This window comes from Aulonocara sp. 'chitande type north' Nkhata Bay, linkage group LG11, assembly GCF_057382095.1.
Source record: "Aulonocara sp. 'chitande type north' Nkhata Bay isolate Kocher_YH1m ecotype deep benthic linkage group LG11, A_spYH_male_GT1.1, whole genome shotgun sequence".
Classification (NCBI taxonomy): domain Eukaryota; kingdom Metazoa; phylum Chordata; class Actinopteri; order Cichliformes; family Cichlidae; genus Aulonocara; species Aulonocara sp. 'chitande type north' Nkhata Bay.
Window position 1 is genome coordinate 20296825 of NC_141354.1, and position 22126 is coordinate 20318950.

Below are 22126 nucleotides of genomic sequence, written 5' to 3' on the forward strand. Positions count from 1 at the left end.
ATACTATTTCTGCTTTTTATGGGATTTGTGCCTAATATAGTATTTCTGCTTTTTATAGGATTTTTGCTCAAACATAGTATTTCTACTAAATGTAGTGTTTATGCTTAATCATCCTATTTCTGCTTTTTATAGGATTTGTGCTTAATATAGTATTTCTGCTAAATTATAGTATTTCTGCTTTTTATAGTATTTGTGCTAAAACATAGTATTTCTACTAAATGTAGTATTTATGCTTAATCATAGTATTTCTATATATTTCTGCCAGGTCCCCAGGCAGCCAATCCTCTGTGAGGACTGAGAAATTCAAATTTTCAAATCAGGGCCTGCACGGCTTCCCAGCCAATCATATATGTGTCCTGAGGCATTCAAATTTGCATATTGGGGCCTTCATGGCTTCTAAGCCAGCCAATCATATCTGAGTGCTGAGGAATTCAAATCCACAAATCAGGGCCTGCACGGCTTCCCAGCCAGCCAATCATATATGTGGTCTCAGGCATTCATATTTGCATATTGGGGAATTCGTTGCTTCTAAGTCAACAAGTCATCCATGTCATATATCTCTAAAAATTCACATTGTAATGATAAATTGTTAACACTGGAAGATTCCCCCATCTCTTCTGAACAAAACAGTGTAAGAATGACCGCTCTAGCCCCTACGGTTAGGAAATTATGGTCATTTGTTTGAGGGGAGTCCTCACTATGAGAAATAGGCTGCAATAATCCTGTGCCTCTCTGTGCTGCTGCGTGTGTAAAAAGATGCACCTGTTTTGGCGGGAAAACGTAAACAGCCACTCTGATTGGTGGATTTAAATTCGGCAGCTCTCTCCCTCTGTGTGTGTGTGTGTGTGTGTGTGTTTAGTGGGAGAGAGAGGACCCTGCCCTTATTTGGCAGCATGTCATTGTAGGATTTAAATTGAATATAGTTAGACTGGTTGACTGGATTAGAGCCTGTGTTTGTGTGTCCCTCTGTGCATTTGTGTTTCAATAAGTTATTACTATTCTGCTAAATTATAGTATTTCTGCTTTTTATAGGATTTGTGCCTAACATAGTATTTCTGCTAAATTATAGTATTTCTGCTTTTTATACTATTTGTTCTAAATTATAGTATTTCTGCTTTTTATAGGATTTGTGCTTAATATAGTATTTCTGCTAAATTATAGTTTTTCTTCTTTTTATAATATTTGTGCTAAAACATAGTATTTCTACTAAATGTAGTATTTATGCTTAATAATAGTATTTCTATATATTTCTGCCAGGTCCCCAGGCAGCCAATCCTCTGTGAGGACTGAGACATTCAAATTTTCAAATCAGGGCCTGCACAGTTTCCCAGCCAATCAAATAAGTGTCCTGAGGCATTCAAATTTGCATATTGGGGCCTTCGTGGCTTCTAAGCCAGCCAATCATATCTGAGGGCTGAGGAATTCAAATCCACAAATCAGGGCCTGCACGGCTTCCCAGCCAGCCAATCACATATGTGGTCTCAGGCATTCAAATTTGCATATTGGGGAATTCGTGGCTTCTAAGTCAACAAGTCATCCATGTCATATATCTCTAAAAATTCATATTTTAATATTAAATTGTGAACACTTGAAGATTCCCCCATCTCTTCTGAACAAAACGGTGTAAGAATGACCGTTCTAGCCCCTACGGTTAGGAAATTACGGTCATTTGTTTGAGGGGAGTCGTCACTATGAGAAATAGACTGCAAAAATCCTGTGTCTCTCTGTGCTGCTGCGTGTGTAAACAGATGCACCTGTTTTGGTGGGGAAAAGTGCACAGCCTCTCTGATTGGTGGATTCAAATTCACCAGCTCCCAGGCTGACCTAGAAACTTACTTCTCTCTCCCTGTGTGTGTGTGTGTGTGTGTGTGACAGAGAGAGAGAGAGAGAGAGAGAGAGAGAGAGAAAGGCTTTTAATGGGATGATCTCATTCTAAGATTTAAATTCAATATATTTAGACTGGTTGACTGAATTGGATCTTGTGTGTGGGTCTCTCTGTGCATGTGTGTTTCCTCATGTGTACATATTTGTGATTGTGTGGCTGTAATAAATTTTTTTGCAGATTTTTGTCATTTAACAAGTATATTTGAGGGACCCTCAGCATGTTCAGCATTTTTTCAGCTGTCCATTTTGCTTTTCCAATTTTTCTGTTTAACTTATTACTATTGTGCTAAATCATACTATTTCTGCTATTTTATAAGATTTGTGCTTAATATACTATTTCTGCTTTTATAGGATTTGTGCTTAATATAGTATTTCTGCTAAATGTAGTATTTATGCTTAATCATACTATTTCTGCTTTTTATAGTATTTGTGCTTAATATAGTATTTCTGCTAAATTTAGTATTTCTGATTAATTATAGTTTTTCTACTAAATCATAGTACAGTATTTCTGCTTTTTATGGGATTTGTGCTAAAACAAAGTATTTCTACTAAATGTAGTATTTGTGCTTAATCATACCATTTCTGCTTTTTATAGGATTTGTGCTTAATATAGTATTTCTGCTAAATTATAGTATTTCTGCCAAATTATAATATTTGTGCTAAAACATAGTCTCAATTTAAAATTACAATATTCATAGTTCATCACAGTGTCTCTGGTAAATCACAATATTTCTGCTCTGTTGTACTATTTTTCTAAATCATAGTGTTTCTGTAATGTTTAAGTATTTTTGGCTAAATATATTCTTTCTGTTATCTTATACTATTTCTCCTAAATTCTTGTATTTTTGAGAAGTTATCATGTTTCTGGTAAGTTACAATATTTCTGCTAAATTCTGCTATGCTATTGTATTTCTGCCAAGTATTATGTTTCCTCTAAGATATTGCAGTTCTGCTAAGTTATTCCATTTTAGCAAACTTCTTTTGCTTCTGCAAAGTTTTTACAATTTCTGCAACTTTTCAGCTTTTTCAGCTACTTTTTGCATACAGCTTCAGCTTTAAGCATCCACACTGCATTTTCGCAGGAAATGCAAATTTTTCTAGTTCTTTATTATTCTTAGGACTTCCGTACACTTTTCGCCGTAGAACTACTTCCACAATTTTTGTGCTATTTTCACCGTTCAAACTTTAAACTATTCAGCTATTTTTGCTTATTCCGGCTATATCTTTTGGTATTTTTAACTATTATACTTTTTAAAATATTCCACTTTTTTCCTTTAATTTGTCCCATTGAAATGAATGGGAAACTTCAGCAATTCTGCTAAAATTTGCTTGTTTTTGAAACTTAACTACTTCCTCATACTTTCACCTAGAACAACCATTCAAATTTTAAAATGTTCACAAATTATTGGGCTATTCAGGTATGATTCAGCTTTTTCAAATCTTTTACTGTTTTACTTTTATGCCTCTTAAAGTTTTGAGTTGCAAAATTTTGATTTTTCACAAAATACATGTGTTGTTATGGTTGCTATGCTCTTGGCTTCCAGTGTGACACTGAAGCTTTTGCAATTTTCACTTCATGTCCGAACAACTTCCTGCTACTTGCTCAATTTTCACTCAACTTCCACAAATTATACATCAAAACGTAGGTATTTTTGCTGGCTTTCCGAAAATGTCACCATCATTGTTGTGGGATTTATAGAATTTTGGCAAATCTCCTCAGACCAACACAAGGTCAGAAAACTCTCCATATAAAGTCAATGGAGAGTTTGTTCAAAATCACGGCTGGATTTCTGTAATAAGAGGCATATTCGAATCGTCATATCTCCTTAACGAAGCAAAGTTAAGACATGAGGCTTGTCCCCGAATATCTTCAGACACCCCTGACGCTCACAATTCAAGAATTTCTTTCTCATCTATTACCGTTCTGAAATGAGTTGGACTTGTTTGAGGGTAGGAAATTCGTCCTTCGCTCAGATTTCTTCAGATTTCAAACTGTGGAAATGAAGCACTTTTTTCTCTCGTCATAACTTTTTGTTGGATTTCCACAGAGACCTGAAAATTTCCATGATTGTTCACCAAAGCCTGCTGTCTCTTACGGTGAAAAAATGATATCGATACTCCAAATAGATTTAGAGTTAGAAAGCGTTGTTTGAGGGCAAGTCAAGGCAGTTTTTGCTTCGCTCTACTCAGTTATGGTGCATTACAAGTCAAATATCTTTAATAATTCATATTTTAATGATAAATTGTTAACACTGGAAGATTCCCCCATCTCTTCTGAACAAAACGGTGTAAGAATGACGGCTCTAGCCCCTACGGTTAGGAAATTATGGTCATTTGTTTGAGGGGAGTCGTCACTATGAGAAATAGGCTGCAATAATCCTGTGCCTCTCTGTGCTGCGTGTGTAAAAAGGATGCACCTGTTTTGGCGGGAAAACGTAAACAGCCACTCTGATTGGTGGATTTAAATTCGGCAGCTCTCTCCCTCTGTGTCTGTGTGTGTGTGTGTGTGTGTGTGTGTGTTTAGTGGGAGAGAGAGGACCCTGCCCTTATTTGGCAGCATGTCATTGTAGGATTTAAATTGAACATAGTTAGACTGGTTGACTGGATTAGAGCCTGTGTTTGTGTGTCCCTCTGTGCATTTGTGTTTCAATAAGTTATTACTATTCTGCTAAATCATAGTATTTCTGGTACTTTTCGGTACTTGTGCTAAATACAGTATTTCTGCTAAATCATACTATTTCTGCTTTTCATAGGATTTATGCCTAATATAGTATTTCTGCTAAATTATAGTATTTCTGCTTTTTATAGGATTTGTTTCTAACATAGTATTTCTGCTAAATTATAGTATTTCTGCTTCTTATAGGATTTGTGCCTAACATAGTATTTCTGCTAAATTATAGTATTTCTGCTTTTTATACTATTTGTTCTAAATTATAGTATTTCTGCTTTTTATAGGATTTGTGCTTAATATAGTATTTCTGCTAAATTATAGTTTTTCTTCTTTTTATAGTATTTGTGCTAAAACATAGTATTTCTACTAAATGTAGTATTTATGCTTAATAATAGTATTTCTATATATTTCTGCCAGGTCCCCAGGCAGCCAATCCTCTGTGAGGACTGAGACATTCAAATTTTCAAATCAGGGCCTGCACGGTTTCCCAGCCAATCAAATAAGTGTCCTGAGGCATTCAAATTTGCATATTGGGGCCTTCGTGGCTTCTAAGCCAGCCAATCATATCTGAGGGCTGAGGAATTCAAATCCACAAATCAGGGCCTGCACGGCTTCCCAGCCAGCCAATCACATATGTGGTCTCAGGCATTCAAATTTGCATATTGGGGAATTCGTGGCTTCTAAGTCAACAAGTCATCCATGTCATATATCTCTAAAAATTCATATTTTAATATTAAATTGTCAACACTTGAAGATTCCCCCATCTCTTCTGAACAAAACGGTGTAAGAATGACCGTTCTAGCCCCTACGGTTAGGAAATTACGGTCATTTGTTTGAGGGGAGTCGTCACTATGAGAAATAGACTGCAAAAATCCTGTGTCTCTCTGTGCTGCTGCGTGTGTAAACAGATGCACCTGTTTTGGTGGGGAAAAGTGCACAGCCTCTCTGATTGGTGGATTCAAATTCACCAGCTCCCAGGCTGACCTAGAAACTTACTTCTCTCTCCCTGTGTGTGTGTGTGTGTGTGTGTGTGTGTGTGTGTGTGTGTGTGTGTGTGTGTGTGTGTGTGTGTGTGTGTGTGTGACAGAGAGAGAGAGAGAGAGAGACAGAGAAAGGCTTTTAATGGGATGATCTCATTCTAAGATTTAAATTCAATATATTTAGACTGGTTGACTGAATTGGATCTTGTGTGTGGGTCTTTCTGTGCATGTGTGTTTCCTCATGTGTACATATTTGTGATTGTGTGGCTGTAATAAATTTTTTTGCAGATTTTTGTCATTTAACAAGTATATTTGAGGGACCCTCAGCATGTTCAGCATTTTTTCAGCTGTCCATTTTGCTTTTCCAATTTTTCTGTTTAACTTATTACTATTGTGCTAAATCATACTATTTCTGCTATTTTATAAGATTTGTGCTTAATATACTATTTCTGCTTTTATAGGATTTGTGCTTAATATAGTATTTCTGCTAAATGTAGTATTTATGCTTAATCATACTATTTCTGCTTTTCATAGTATTTGTGCTTAATATAGTATTTCTGCTAAATTTAGTATTTCTGATTAATTATAGTTTTTCTACTAAATCATAGTACAGTATTTCTGCTTTTTATGGGATTTGTGCTAAAACAAAGTATTTCTACTAAATGTAGTATTTGTGCTTAATCATACCATTTCTGCTTTTTATAGGATTTGTGCTTAATATAGTATTTCTGCTAAATTATAGTATTTCTGCCAAATTATAATATTTGTGCTAAAACATAGTCTCAATTTAAAATTACAATATTCATAGTTCATCACAGTGTCTCTGGTAAATCACAATATTTCTGCTCTGTTGTACTATTTTTCTAAATCATAGTGTTTCTGTAATGTTTAAGTATTTTTGGCTAAATATATTCTTTCTGTTATCTTATACTATTTCTCCTAAATTCTTGTATTTTTGAGAAGTTATCATGTTTCTGGTAAGTTACAATATTTCTGCTAAATTCTGCTATGCTATTGTATTTCTGCCAAGTATTATGTTTCCTCTAAGATATTGCAGTTCTGCTAAGTTATTCCATTTTAGCAAAGTTGTTTTGCTTCTGCAAAGTTTTTACAATTTCTGCAACTTTTCAGCTTTTTCAGCTACTTTTTGCATACAGCTTCAGCTTTAAGCATCCACACTGCATTTTCGCAGGAAATGCAAATTTTTCTAGTTCTTTATTATTCCGGGTGTTTCCGTACACTTTTCGCCGTGGATCTACTTCCACAATTTTTGAGCTATTTTCACCGTTCAAACTCTAAACTGTTCTGCTCTTTCTGCTTATGCCGGCTATGACTTTTGGTGTTTATTACTATTATACTTTTTAAAATATTACACTTTTTTCCTTTAATTTGTCCCATTGAAATGAATGGGAAACTTCCACAATTCTGCTAAAACTTTCTTGTCTTTGAAACTTAACTACTGCCTCATACTTTCACCTAGAAACTCCATTCAAACTTTAAAACGTTCTCAAATGATTGGGCTATTTCTGTATGATTCAGCTTTTTCAGATCTTCTACTGTTTTCATCTTATCTCTCTTTAAGTCTTCAGTTGCAAAATTGTGATTTTTCAGAAAATACATGCGTTGCTATGGTTGCTATGCAATTAACTCAGAGGGGACAGTGAAACTGTTTGAATTTTCTCTTCATGTCCAAACAACTTCTTGCTACTCGCTCAATTTCCACTCAAGCCCCACAGATTATACACCAAAACGTAGGTATTTTTGCTGGCTTTCAGAAAATGCCCCTATCATTGTTGTGGGACTCATAGTTATTTTGCAAATCTCCTCAGAGTAACACAAAGTCAGAAAACTCTCCATATAAACTCAATGGAGAGTTTGTTCAAAATCACCGCTGGATTTCTCTAATGAGAGGCATTTTCAAATTGTCATATCTCCTTAACGAAGCGAAGTTAAGACATGAATCTTGTCCCGGTATATCTTCAGACACTCCTGATGCTCACAATTCAAGAATTATTTTCTCACCTATTACCGTTCTGAGATGAGTTAGACTTGTTTGAGGGTAGGAAATTTGTCCCTCGCTCAGATTTCATCAGATTTCAAATTCTGGAAATGAGTCACTTTTTTCTCTCATCATATCTTTTCGATGGATTTCCACAGAGCCCTGAAAATTTCCATGACTGTTCACCAAAGCCTGCTGTTTCTTACGGTGAAAGAATGATTTTGATGCTCCATATAGATTTAGAGTTACCAAAGGTTGTTTGAGAGCAAGTCAAGGCAGTTTTTGCTTCGCCTCTACTCAGTTACAGTGTATTACAAGTCATATATCTTTAATAATTTATATTTTATCTCTGAATTATGAAGACCTGAAGATTCCCCCATCTCTTCTGAACAAAACAATGTCTGAATGACCGTTCTAGCCTCTACGGTTAGGAAATTATGGCCATTTGTTCGAGGGGAATCCTGAATGTCAGAAATACACTGAAGAAAACTCACACCTCTCTCTGTGTCTGCGTGTGTAAGGGCTGACTACAGCAGGTGCAGCTAATTTAACTGACCTACATATACCAAGCCCAGACTCTCCACAGCTCCTGTTCCCTTTACTGTCTGTGTATGTGTGTCTGTGTATCAATATTTCTCCTATGTTTAGGTATTACTCCTCAATCATAGTATTTCTGCTAAAGCAAAGTACTTCTACTACATCTTAGTACTTCTGCTAAATCATAGTATTTTTTGAAAAATCATAGTATATTTGCCAAATCATGGTATTTGTGCAAAATCATGGTTTTGGGGCCAAATCATAATATTTCTGTTATGTTATAGTATATGTGCTGAATATATTATATGTGCCAAATCACAGTATTTATGCCAAATTACAGTATTTCTGCTAAAAAGCAGAAATAGTCCTTTTTAGCAGGAATTTCTGCCAAAAGATAGTATTTATGTTAAAACATAGTATTTCTGCTAAATCAGAGTATTCCTGCCAAATCATAGTATTTGTACTGAAACATAGTACTTCTGCCCAATCACATTATTTGTACTAAATGATAGTACTTGTGCCAAATCATAGTATTTGTGCCAAAGCATCGTATTTGTATGGAGTCATAGTATTTCTTCTAAATCATAGTATTTCAATCAAATCTCAGTAGTTGTTGTTAAAACGCAGTATTATTGCAAAATCATAGTATTTGTACCCATTCATAGTATTTCTGCTAAATCATAGCATTTGTGCCAAATCATGGTATTTGTGCAAAAACATAGTATGTCTGCAAAACCATAGTATATCCCTTATGTTATAGTATTACTACTAAGGCATAGTATTTCTGCCAAATCATAGTATTTGTACTAAATCATAGTACTTGTGCCAAATCATAGTATTTGTTGCACATCATAGTATTGGAACCAAAACATAGTATTTGTCCCAAAGCATCGTATTTGTATGGAGTAATAGTATTTCTTCAAAATCATAGTATTTCAATCAAATCTCAGTAGTTGTGTTAAAATGCAGTATTATTGCCAAATCATAGTATTTGTACCCAATCATAGTATTTTTGCCATGTCATTGTATTTGTGCCAAATCATAGTATTTTTGCCAAATTGTGGTATTTGTGCCCAATTAATAATTCTGTTATGTTATAGTATTACTACTAAGTTGTAGAATATCTGTTATGTTATAGTGTATCTGCGGAATATAGTATTTGTGCCAAATCGTAGTATTTATACCAAATCACAGTATTTGTGCTAAAACATAGTATTTCTGCCATATTGTGGCATTTGTGCAAGAACATTGAACTGTTATGTTATAGTATTACTACTAAGTCATAGTATTTCTGCGTTGTTATAGTATTTGTACTAAAACGTAGTATCTCTGCCAAGTCATAGAATTACTGCAATTTCATAGTTTTTTTTAGGAAATCTGTTATGTTATAGTATTACTACTAAGTCATAGTATTTCTGCCAAATCATAGTATTTGTGCCAAAGCATCGTATTTGTATGGAGTCATAGTATTTCAATCAAATCTCAGTAGTTGTTGTTAAAACGCAGTATTATTGCCAAATCATAGTATTTGTACCCAATCTTAGTATTTCTGCTAAATCATAGCATTTGTTCCAAATCATGGTATTTGTGCAGAAAACTTGGTTTGTCTGCAAAACCATAGTATATCTCTTATGTTATAGTATTACTACTAAGGCATAGTATTTCTGCCAAATCATAGTATTTGTACTAAATCATAGTACTTGTGCCAAATCATAGTATTTGTTGCACATCATAGTATTGGAACCCAAACATAGTATTTGTCCCAAAGCATCGTATTTGTATGGAGTAATAGTATTTCTTCAAAATCATAGTATTTCAATCAAATCTCAGTAGTTGTGTTAAAATGCAGTATTATTGCCAAATCATAGTATTTGTACCCAATCATAGTATTTTTGCCAAACTGTGGTATTTGTGCCCAATTAATAATTCTGTTATGTTATAGTATTACTACTAAGTCGTAGAATATCTGTTATGTTATAGTGTATCTGCGGAATATAGTATGTGTGCCAAATCGTAGTATTTATACCAAATCACAGTATTTATGCTAAAACATAGTATTTCTGCCATATTGTGGTATTTGTGCAAGAACATTGAACTGTTATGTTATAGTATTACTACTAAGTCATAGTATTTCTGCCAAATCATAGTATTTGTGTGAATTTGTATACTGTAATATCACTGTAGTATGTAGTGGCTAAGTAGGGGGTGTTTACAGTGTAAATAGGTCATCTCTTGTGTTGGAGTGCCCTCTTGTGGCGCCTTTTGGGTAGTGCCTTAGTAAACGTGAACCCTGTAAGAAGTGGTATCAGACTGATTTGTAGTGGAGGAATTTGTTGCCAGTGTTCTTAATCATAGAAACCACACCATATCACCTCTCCACATCCTCCTACTGTATGCCATGCCTCCCTGTACCATCCATCTGACCGCCAATAAACTCCACCTGTGGTAATCTAATCCCTGGATGTCAGCCTCTCCTTCTGACCGAGGATAGTTACTATTGCAGCACCACCCAGCATTAAACTGACGTACACCATTCTGTACAATAGTATTTGTGCTAAAAAGTAGTATTTCTGCCAAATCATAGTATTACTGCTATTTCATACTATTTAAGCGAAATTACAGTGTTTCTGCAAAAACATGTTTGAGGGGTGGAAATCTGTCCTCCTCTCATTTTTCAAACTCCGAAAATTAAGCCATTTCTTCTCTCGTCATGTCTCCGCGACGGAGATACAAAGAGCTATGTAAATCGTAGTCAAAGTACACCAAAGTCCGCTGATTCACCCAGTGCAAGAATTATGCTTCTATCCCACCTAGTTTTTGAGTACAAATTTATACACTATCACAGACCGGTAATTCATATTGATAATTTATTACAATTCTGCAAAGTTTTATGATTTTAGCAGCTTTTCTAATATGGACCTCACATTCTTGTTAACAGTCTATGGCAGAAATACATACAAGTACACAGCCTGATGAAGCAGACAGAAGCAGTACCTCTGATTGGTTCAGCATTTTCACCTCTTATCAGCACAAATCTCAGCCTCTTCTGCTGTTTTCATTAGAATTGTAAGCTTTTCCACCTTTTTTCAGTTACGTGAGAACCAGTTTGGCTCAATGAGTAGCTGAAAAATGTCAGCCTCTTCTGCTGTTTTAGCAGGATTTCAGAGTTCAGCTTTTTCACTTGTTTTAAGCACAAATTTCAGTTTCTTTACCTCATTTCACAACAAAGTTCTTCCTCTTCACCTCTTTTCTGCTAATTTGAGCTTCTGCTCCACAGTGCACATTGTCCCTCTCATCATATCTTTGCTTGTGACCAGAACTCATTTGGCTCAGAGGGTAGGGCATCTGCCGTGAGACCCGGTGGCAGAGGTTTGAATCCTACCTGTGACAGTTGCTACACATGTTCCCTGCTTGCATGCGCTCTGCTTTCTTGTGTGTCACTGCTCTCCAGTGTGTCATTACACATACAGCCATCTTCAGCAAGTACTTCTGCTTCTACACCTCTTGTCAGCTCATCTTTTTGCTTCTTTGCCTCTTTTCAGCAGAAATTCTTCTGATTCACCTCTTTTCTGCCAAATGTTTAGCTTTTTCACCTCTTATCAGCACAATTCTAAGCAGCTTCTGCTAATTTCACCACAATTGTCACTCTCTCCACCTCTTCTTTGTGTGAATGAGTTTGGTGCAGTGAGGTGAATTGCCGCCTTTAGACCAGAAGGGCCAGGTTCGAATCCTGCTCAGGGCAATGTTTTTTGTTTTTTTTTTTTCAACTTTTTCAGCTTTTTTCAGCAGACATCTTCAGCGTTAAGGCATCCACACTGCATTTTCGCAGGAAATGCAAATTTTTCTAGTTTCTAACTGTGTTTGCTTCTGAAGCTGGACATTTTCCTAAAAGACAAAACTTTTAAACTAAAGTCCACTGTAGGGCTGGGCCATATCATACCGTTCACGGTGATACCGGTACAATGTTAGGCAATGATACGAAAATGAAACATATGGGTAAAACGCGCATGCGCAGAGCCTTTGTGTTCATACGCACATGGTGGAAAAAGCATGGCCGCGATGGAAAATGAGAAGGGCGAAAGCGTGGATTGTTGAATGAAACGGATGAACCAGAATTGGTTTGTAAAAATGTTGCAACTTCAGTGGTGTGGAACTGGTTTGGCTTTCGTCCGTCAGATACACAACAAAGAACTTGATGGATTGTCAGAGCATTCAGGAGTCAGGAGCCTCGCGGAGTGATACGTACTGTGCTTCAACATAATATTACCGTATTGTGTGTGTATAACCTCTTTTTAAGTTTTGTGGATATTATACATGGTTATGCTGAGGATATGTCGGCCAATTTCCACTGGAAATGTCTTTTGGTTAAACTGGGTTAAACTCAGCAAGGAATTTGCATTTGCACTGTAAAATTTTTATATGGCTTTAATGCATATAAAAACAGCTGCTTGATTAAGTGAAAATACATTGATGGGGGGTTTTGGCACCAAGTTGTGGAATTGTAAAGTATTTTGTCTCACGTCAATTATATCGTCAGTTATATCGTTATCACACCAGTTAATAAGCATTTAATTTGAATTAAATAGCTTTAACAACAGTGAAGACTAAATTCCTGATTTTTGCCTTTAGTTGACTGACTGAATGAAACAAAACTGAAAACATGACAAGTATGTTAATGATGATTGTCACTGCCAGAATGGCTGATGTGTTTGAGGAGTATGGACCCAAATGCAGACACAAAAGGGGCAAGACTAAAGTTTAACAAAAAGCGGGCCGTTTATTTTGGCTGTTAACTACCACAAAAACAAAAGCACGGGCAAACAAAGGTGAAAAACTAAGCAATAACCTAAACTGGGAAGCAACTAACGCAGGACATGGAAAAGCTCTAATGATCACCACAAACCTAAACATGACCAGAACATGAGAAAACTGAGATGAGAGAACCATGATATCCATGGACCATGAGGTGAGAAAAACAGATGACCTGACAATGAACAAAGGGAGACAGATGACTTAAATACACAGAAGGGGAATAAGGTAAGTGGAAACACCTGGCAAAACACAGCTGACACAAAAGAACATGACGCCGCAGGGGAAGCAAAACTAAACACACCCAACATGGAAACAAAACTTTCAAAATAAAACAGGAAACATGGAGGGGCATGAACTGGGACATGCAAGCTTGACACAAGAGACAGAGAGAGGGACAGAGTAGAGAGACCCAAGGGGAACTTACATAGATGAAGAGATAGCACATGACAAACAGAAAAGACTCATAAAAAAGGAGAAAAGGTGAAACATAATATAGACTAAAACTCAGCTAAATCCTAACTAATAATAACAACACAAGAACTTCACATATTTCCAATATAACATAAGAAATCAAAAATACAAAATAAACTCAAAATGCTGGGTCACAGCCCCAGCCCCTGACAGATGATGGGTTTGAAGTGAAGATGTACCAGTGCTGAGACTCAATAGCAGTGGTAGTTGAACTAAAACAGCAATGCTGTGGAGCAAACAGCTAAATCGTAGGCTAAAGGTTCATATACTCTCTATAAGGTGATGGGAGTTGAAGACTGTTTGCACCTCTAATGATTTTTCTTTGCTATTTTGCAAAAAATCTGAGAAGAGAAAATCCAAAGAATTATTTTAAACCCAGTTGTGCCCCTCAAGGACAAATATGAGTCACTCTTGAATATGGTCTGTTATAAATAAACCCTGTTTACACCAAAAGTCCCTGACTGCATGTGTTTTAGCTCTATAAAATGCTCATAGAATCTGAGAGGCTGTGAAGGAAGCTCTTAATGGTTGTCTTGCTGTGTATCAAGAAGGAAAGAAAATAACCATTATTCTAACTAAATGTTTTAGACTCAAGCTCACTGAGAACAGAAAGCAGAAAGCGTGGGGATAAACCACCTGCAAGAAAAGAAAGTATCCAGCAGTTTGCTACACAGCTGCAGTTCTTCATTCTTCAGGAGGTATAATCAGATCGGACTAATTTCTGACCCCACTGGGACCCTAATCACCATTCTACAGAAGCCTCACCTGACCTATGAGGCATTTGCAACTCCCATACAGTCAAGCCCCAATTCATCCATCACAACAGTCCCTCCTTTAAAACAAGTTTGCAAAACAGATGCAAAACAGAAGATGGTAAATGGTCTGTATTTGTATAGCGCTTTAAGGGTCCCCAAGGACCCCAAAGCGCTTTACACATCCAGTCATCCACCCATTCACACACTGGTGATGGCAAGCTACATTGTAGCCACAGCCACCCTGGGGCACACTGACAGAGGCGAGGCTGCCGGACACTGGCGCCACCTGGCCCTCTGACTCTCCAAGCAAGAGCTCGAACCGGCAACCTTCCGATTACAAGGCGAACTCCCAACTCTTGAGCCACAATCGCCCGTAGAGAATGACTGAATATTGAATGTATTTTTTTATAGACACATAAGTGAATGTCAACAAAATATATAAAATGTATTTTATGGTAACTACAGTAACTTAAGGGCATGCTGGTTGGAAATGCAATCACATAATTTTGCCTTCAAGTGAACTGACGATTGAAAAATATCATTGAAGAATTCCTTTACTTTGAGAAACTTGTGGGTCGCTTTTGTGGTATGCTGTGCGTTATTGATTTGCAGGGTGAAGCGCTGTCTGATCAATTGTGCAGCTTAGTTTGAGCAGAGAACATAGCTCTGTGCACCTCCAATTTCATCCAGCTACTTCTATCAGCAATCATATCATCAGTTACACCAGTGACCTGGTTCAATTGACAGCCATACAGCCCGTGGCTCAGTATCCCCCACATAAAGTTTCATAGCTGAAGAGGAGCTTCAGAGCATAAGCTGTTTTCTCTTCCCATCATTGTGGTTGATTAACATGTTAATCTTTGTTTCATCGGTCCAAAGACTCATTTAGAACCTGTCTTCCTGTTTTTGAGCATAACCAACAGTTTGTACTTTGTATTTACATTCATGAAGATGATTTCTGATTATAGACTTTGACAATAACAGAGTTTGAAGAACGCAAAGTAAGTATACCCCTAGTTTGTTTTTGCAGGATGTTTCACAATATAAAAATATGTAATTTATCACAACAGATCATAAAAAAGTCCAACGTGTGAATAAAAATGACGATATTACAGATAATCTTTAAATTTGCGGACCTCTCCTCTTCCTCTCCCCTTCTGTCTGTCTTACATCTTTCTCCATCTCTGAGTGAACTTATTTTGCACTCTTTTCTCTCCCTGTGAAATCCAGAAGCTAGACCTTTAGCTAGCAACGCAGTGTGTGACAAACTCCACACAAACAGTTTGTGTGCTTGCTGATCTTTGTTTAGCTGATAGAAATGACCTGATAGCTGTGATAAAAATTTTTTAAATTACTTGATTTTTTAAACCATATAACTTTTGGGGGGGGGGATGTAAGAAGTAGAAATTACAGACATTTGTTTAAAAATGTAAGGAGTAAAAGTGAAAAGTTGTTGGAAAAATTTATATTCTTTACTAGAAGGCTGAACTAGAATTGCTATGCGACTGGGACGGTGAGGAACAGCAAAGGGTGACCAGTTATGTAAGTTTTGGGGGGTTTGGGAGAAGCAGAGATGTGGCTGACAGACTGAGGAGGGGCACAAAGAGAACCCCAGTTAAACAAAGTAAATCACTCAAAAGCTCAAGATAAGCCTGGCTACTGCTACAGACTGGTGTAATGATCTGGCAGGGAATGGGTGAAAAAGCTGGTGTGTAAATACTGCAGGGGAGTGATTAGATGATGAAATGTTAGTGTGAGAGGCAGTGAGCAGGCAGACCTCCAAAAGGACCTCATGAACACAGGACAAGCTAGCTACAGATGCTCATTCACACAGAGAGCATAAAGACGGAGAAGGTTGCAGGCTGGCGCCAGCGGCATGGATAATTTTTGTTTGTGTGCATGTGAGTACATTGTCATGCTGCATTGATAAACTGTTTTTTGAAGTTTATCAAAGAAAGTCACAACACCGCAGACATGTAAGGGGCGGCCTTTTTTTTTAACCCATTCATATTCTCATCAATGTAGGATGGCATATTATGTCCACATTAAGAAAAAAATATATATTATTGATCATTTTGAGAATAATGTGGAATTTTAAGAAAAAGTTTAAATGTGGAGATTACAGTTGTCTCAAGGGAAACTGCCTCGGCTGCTAAACCCTCTACAAAACGCCTTGTGTAGATGAGTTAGTGAGATTGTAATTTAGAATCAGATTTTTTACTTACAAGGAAATGATTTGCCTTTTAGCACATAAGCAGTGTGGTGATAAGTATGAGGACAGTAAAAAGATGGTGCAGAAAGCTGCATCTGGTCAGAAGGGAAAAAAAGAAAAGACGTAAAGTTATCGATGATTATACCGTTGTGCAGTAAAGAGGCTGTATGTTGTATCACAAGACACAACAAGACACCTGCTTGCTTTGTTTCACTCATCTGCACAAGGAATTTTGTAGAGGGTATAATAGTTTTGTGTTGAAACAACTAAAATCTGCACATTTTTCTTTAAATTTCAACCTTATTTTCAAAATGATGAAACTTTTTTTTTCTTAATGTGGCCCTAAATCGCCTTCGTATTAATCCATTCCAACAGCTGGACTGTGCTCTGAATGTTTCCCTGGAGCACCTGCATCAGGTATTTAGACTAGAAATCATTCACTGCTGTTTAAGCAGGGAGACATGGACAGTTTCAGATGGCTACACACTCACAAAAATGCATATGCTCCCAAAAACTGGAAAGTGGCTACAAAGGATGCGGTGCATACCGGGTTATTGTGATGCTTTGCTCTCATTTAGCAAGAAAATGAGAGGAAACAATTTTTCTTGGGGGTTATTTGCAGTTTGGGATTCATACACATGATGTGCAATAATGCCTCGTTTTCTTCCTTTTCTCCCAGTAGAGCAATCATAAATCCCTGCAGTCTATAGAGCACCTTGACTTTTAGATGCAAGTGTCATTTAAATTTTCTGAAACAACTGAAGCGGCTATTTTCTCTAAGAGGACAGTTCCTGTTCAAACTTTTCTCCTTCTGTCCACTAAAAGGTAGCTGGTTCTTGAACGCTCACTCTAAGTTAAGTGCTAAGTGTATTTCACCTAAATTGACAGTTGTATTCAAATTAATTATATTAGATGCAAAGAAGTGAAACTTCTTGGATGGAAATGTCCTAATTATATTCCACAAGAAACTGAATCAGATTTAACTTCAGCTCATTTGCAACTAAAGGTTAAAGTAAAATTCAGTAATAACGACATATGGCATCGAATGTTCCTTCTGTTTGAAAACGATTTAATTAACAAATTAAACAGTTTTAGCAGGGTTCAATATGAGGATAAAGGTTTTGTGCTTTTCTCCACACAGTTAAAGTCACAGTCTCTGGCGTCAGAGGCTTAGAAACACTGAAGAAAAAAAATCATTGCAATAGCGATCCTTGTCTGAGACAGAGCATTGATTCGGTGAGGGCTGAGTGCGTGCAGCCTGTGAAAGACTCTGTTGGAAAGTGCAATCAGTATCACTTAAAAGCTAGAGATATTCAAAAAGAGTGTGATCTGAGAAGCAGAATGACTGAAACTTTGCTCTCTAATGTTCAGAAAATCATTGTCCTCTTGGATCGATTCCAGCAGCTCATCTGGGCCACCAGCTGCATCTCAGTGATGAATTTTCAAAGCTGCTTCTCTTTTGGATGATGACCTAATTATTCATTATTCTAATTTTTACTCCTTTTCTCTTACACAATCCTTGACCTGGTCTGGATAATATGTAAAAGCAAAGTCGGTGCCAGAAGGAACAGGTGCACTTTTGCAGGAGGCGGCTCTGTGAATTCATTACGTGGCATTTATTCACAAACGTTCTTTCCTGGTAGAGAATAAGAATCATACTTTAGTCACGTTCTACCTCCATTAAGCTTCTAGAAGATAAGAGGTGCATAATGAGAATGAAGCAGTCTGAAGAACAATGAAAACTGTCCAGTGCAGTAAACATAAACTGACACGGCTCTCCAGTTCTCTAATTAGATTACTCAAAAAAAAAATTAAAGGAAAACTCTCTAATCACACTATAGCATTACATTAGTGAAATTTCTGGTCAGTTAAGGAAACGAGGTGGTTTTTAAGCTTTTTCGGCTTCTTTGGCGTTAATGACATTAACAACACATGCACTAGAGGGTCTACAATGAGACAACCCCCAAAACAGGAATGGTTTTACATGTGGAGGCCACTGATGGGATCCCAGATGGTTTGCTGTGTCTCCCAGCACATTCTAAAGAGCATGTCAGAGGAACAGGACAAGCATTGCTAAGAGCTACAAAATTAGCTCCTGCAGGCCATTGGCGTGAATTTCTCTGTCAAATAATAAAAAGCAGACTTCATGAGCATGGCTGAGGGCCCAATGTCCTCTAATCGGCCCTGTATTCACTGCCCAGCACTGGTATTCTATGGCAAATTGGTATTTACCATAGAATAGGGGTGGCTGTAGCTCAGGTGGCAGATGTAGTTTGCCATTGCCAATGGGTGAATGACTTCGTTAGCTTCATAGCATAAGTGCCTAAGTTTGGTCAAATTGAGATTTTTGCCTAACTTTACTCCCCTACCACTGCTGCATCATCCTGTCCGTCTGCCTATGTCATTGGCCAATCACAACACTCATAAGAGTCAAAAAACATACTTGCCTAAGTCATTCATTTGACTTAGGCAGTTTTACCATTGGACTTAGGCAGTTTTGCTACAATCAATTTGACTTAGGCAGTTTTGATGTATGCAAAATGGCTGATAAGAAGAAGAGGTTGACCGCAAGTGAAGCCCTTGCTCTTCTTTTTGATTCATTTACATCTGGTAAAAGTTCATATTTTTTTAGTTTTTTGGTCACTAAATGTATTTTCATTCAATCAAAGAGGTTATGACCATGTTAAAAGATTACTTTTTTGTTGCAAACAAAGTATGATGGCTAGCTAACATTAGCGTTAGTAGTGTAGCATTAGCATAGTAATGTAGTACAAGCTAGCAGCTAGCTAACAGCAGCATGCTACCAGAGTAAATCTTTGGCAATTTCAAAGGCAATTTGAGCATTTTCAGCAAGTTTGCAAATTATATTATGTTTCAAACATTTGCTTTTTATTAGGAGGAGAGTCTAAGGACGGGGGACGCCCTGGGTTCATTGTTAATTGTTAAATTGGACTTTATATTGACTGTGTTCAAATGACTGATACTGGTTGAACTCTATTGCCAGTAATATTCATGTAGCCCTTTGAGGCGACTGTTGTTGTGATTTTGGGCTATACAAAAATAAATTGATTTGATTTGATATTAATAGTACAAATTGATTTTTTTTTTTTTTTTTTACATAGCAGACATTTTGACTACACAAGTAGATTTAGATGTCATCTTGATTTACCATTTTAAGATACTCCAACAGCATTTTATTTTCTGTTGTATCATCAGGAAAGGAAGTTGATGTGAACTTAGAGGAGTTGGTGGATATAGATGAGGGAGAAGGAGGAAATTATGTTGATATGGGGCAACAGACTGATAAGCAGCCAGAGGAAGGAGAGGAAGATGAAGGAGAGGAAAAGAAAGGGGAAGGAGAGGAAGATGAAGGAGAAGAAAAGGAAGGGGAAGGAGAGGAAAAGGAAGGAGAAGGAGAGGAAGATGAAGGAGAGGAAAAGAAAGGGGAAGGAGACGAAGATGAAGGAGAAGAAAAGGAAGGGGAAGGAGAGGAAAAGGAAGGAGAAGGAGAGGAAGATGAAGGAGAGGAAAAGAAAGGGGAAGGAGACGAAGATGAAGGGGAGGAAGAGGAAGGAGGGGAGGTGGAAGCAGAGGAAGAGGAAGCCAGTCCAACCCCCAGCACTTCTGCTGTTCGTCACAAGCGTCCACTGCCCCATACGTGGAAGAAAAATGTCATCAAAGAAAAGCGTCTGAAGGGAGAGAATTACAAGAATACAATGGGACAGGAGAGACCACCAAAGGCCATGGGCCCACCATGCACATCACAGCACTGCTTCAAGTCAACGAAAAGAAGTTGTGAGCTACTGACTGAAGTTGAGAGAAGAGGAATCTTCAACAATTTCTGGTCCATGCCTTCCTGGGAGACACGCAAGGTGTATATCCAGACTGTTGTTGAAAATGTGCCCATAAAACAGAAGAAAGGTGGTGTTGATTCAAGGAGAACAACATCTCTGCTATACCACCTGCAACTCTCAGATAGATGCAAAATACCTGTGTGCAAAAATCTTTTCTGTTCCACACTTGGTATTGCCCTGAGAACCATTGGATCATGGTTAACTGCAGGCATGAAACCCAACACTCATACCCAGCCCAACCCCAAGATCAACAAGACTGGTCCTCATATGCCAATATCAGATGGAGACCAGGCCTTCCTGAAAGAGTGGCTCTCTGGAATACCTACAGTCCCATCCCATTACTGCCGCCAGGTTCCCTCTTATCAGAACAAGAAGTTCCTGGAGCCAGGAACAGTTTTGAGAGAGCTTCACAAGGAATACCAGAATGCTGCCAATGAGAATGGAAAGCGTGCTGTGAGTGAGACATACTTTCGGAAGGTTTTTGGAGAGCAGGATTACTCTGTGTTCATTCCAAAAAAAGACCAATGTGACATCTGTGTAAGCGCCAAGGTAGGAAATACAGATGAGGATGCTCTTGCTACACACTTGAGATTGAAGAGTCAGGCTCAAGCTGAAAAGGCTGCAGACAAAAATGAATCCAGTGACACACTTTCAGTGTGGACAATGGACCTTCAACGCGTTCTTCTTTGCCCCCAGACAAAAGCAAGTACAATGTACTACAAAACTAAATTACAGATGCACAACTTTACCTGCTTCAACATGAACAACAGAGATGGGTACTGTTATGCTTGGGAAGAACATGAAGGCTCCCTCAGCAGTGAGGTTTTTGCACATCTGCAGTCCAACCACTTTGAGTCTGTCCTACAGGCCAACAGAAACATTGAGAAAGTCATTGTCTGGAGTGATGGCTGCGGGTATCAGAACCGGTGTGCTACCATCAGCAACGCCTACCTTTACCTGGCCATGAAGCATGGTGTCAGCATTGAGCAGAAATTTCTAGTTGCAGGCCACACACAGATGGAGTGTGACTCCATGCACAGTCTAATTGAACGGCGCATTGTGCAAGACGTTTACACTCCACGAGATTACGTTGTCATCTTTGAGGCTGCACGCATTAATCCATCCCCATACAGGGTGACTCAACTATACCACAATGACTTCATGAAGTTATCTGGCACCTATGTCACCAATATTCGACCCGGCAAAAAAGTTGGGGACCCCACAGTCCATGACCTCCGGGCTTTGCAGTACTTGACTGATGGACGGATCAGGTACAAGCTGGATTTTGAATCTGACTGGGAAGACCTGCCTCGGCGCATCAGCATACCCGACAACAAGCCATTCAAGTGGATCCCACTCTTTCCTGCTCAGTTGCCCATCACCCTGAGGAAATACAGTGACTTACAGTCAATGAAAAATGTACTACCAAGAGTGGCCCACAAGTACTATGATGATCTTCCTCATCAGTAGTATACATAGCCTACCAAATAGTACACACACACACACGCACGCACACACACACACACACACACACACACACACACACGCACACACACACACCCGCACACGAAGAGAAAGAGAGAGAAGAGAGAGACAAACACACACAGACAGATACAAACACACATAGACACACGCACACCTCTTTTATGAGCCTACAGGCCTCCTCTGCAAATTAATGGGTGGGTGAGGTGAAGTGAGTAAGTCTCCTTACTCTAGCTGCCATTTTGTGATTAAAATTGAAAAGTTACAGTGTGTTATGGTTACATTATAGTATGTCATGTTCATTTTATAGTTTGAAGAAAAACTGCCTAAGTCATAGGCATAATCTGCCTAAGTCACTTTTATTAGACAAAAGAAATGATGTTGGGTTTTGTTCTTTTTCCATACTTTTCCTCACATATACTTAAATGTTCTGTGAAAATATCAATTAAAAATATGCATGTGATATTTA

At 37.8% G+C, this 22126-nt stretch overlaps 1 protein-coding gene across 1 annotated transcript; it reads left to right on the forward strand.

Moving 5' to 3' along the window:
- The first annotated feature begins 18697 nt into the window (after positions 1 to 18697).
- LOC147318856 (uncharacterized) lies at positions 18698 to 21660 on the forward strand. Its single transcript, XM_086311003.1, has 2 exons — positions 18698 to 18931; positions 19538 to 21660. The coding sequence occupies exons 1-2, from the start codon at positions 18862 to 18864 to the stop codon at positions 21643 to 21645; spliced, it is 2178 nt and encodes a 725-aa protein (XP_086167129.1). The 5' UTR covers positions 18698 to 18861; the 3' UTR covers positions 21646 to 21660.
- Positions 21661 to 22126: the final 466 nt, after the last annotated feature.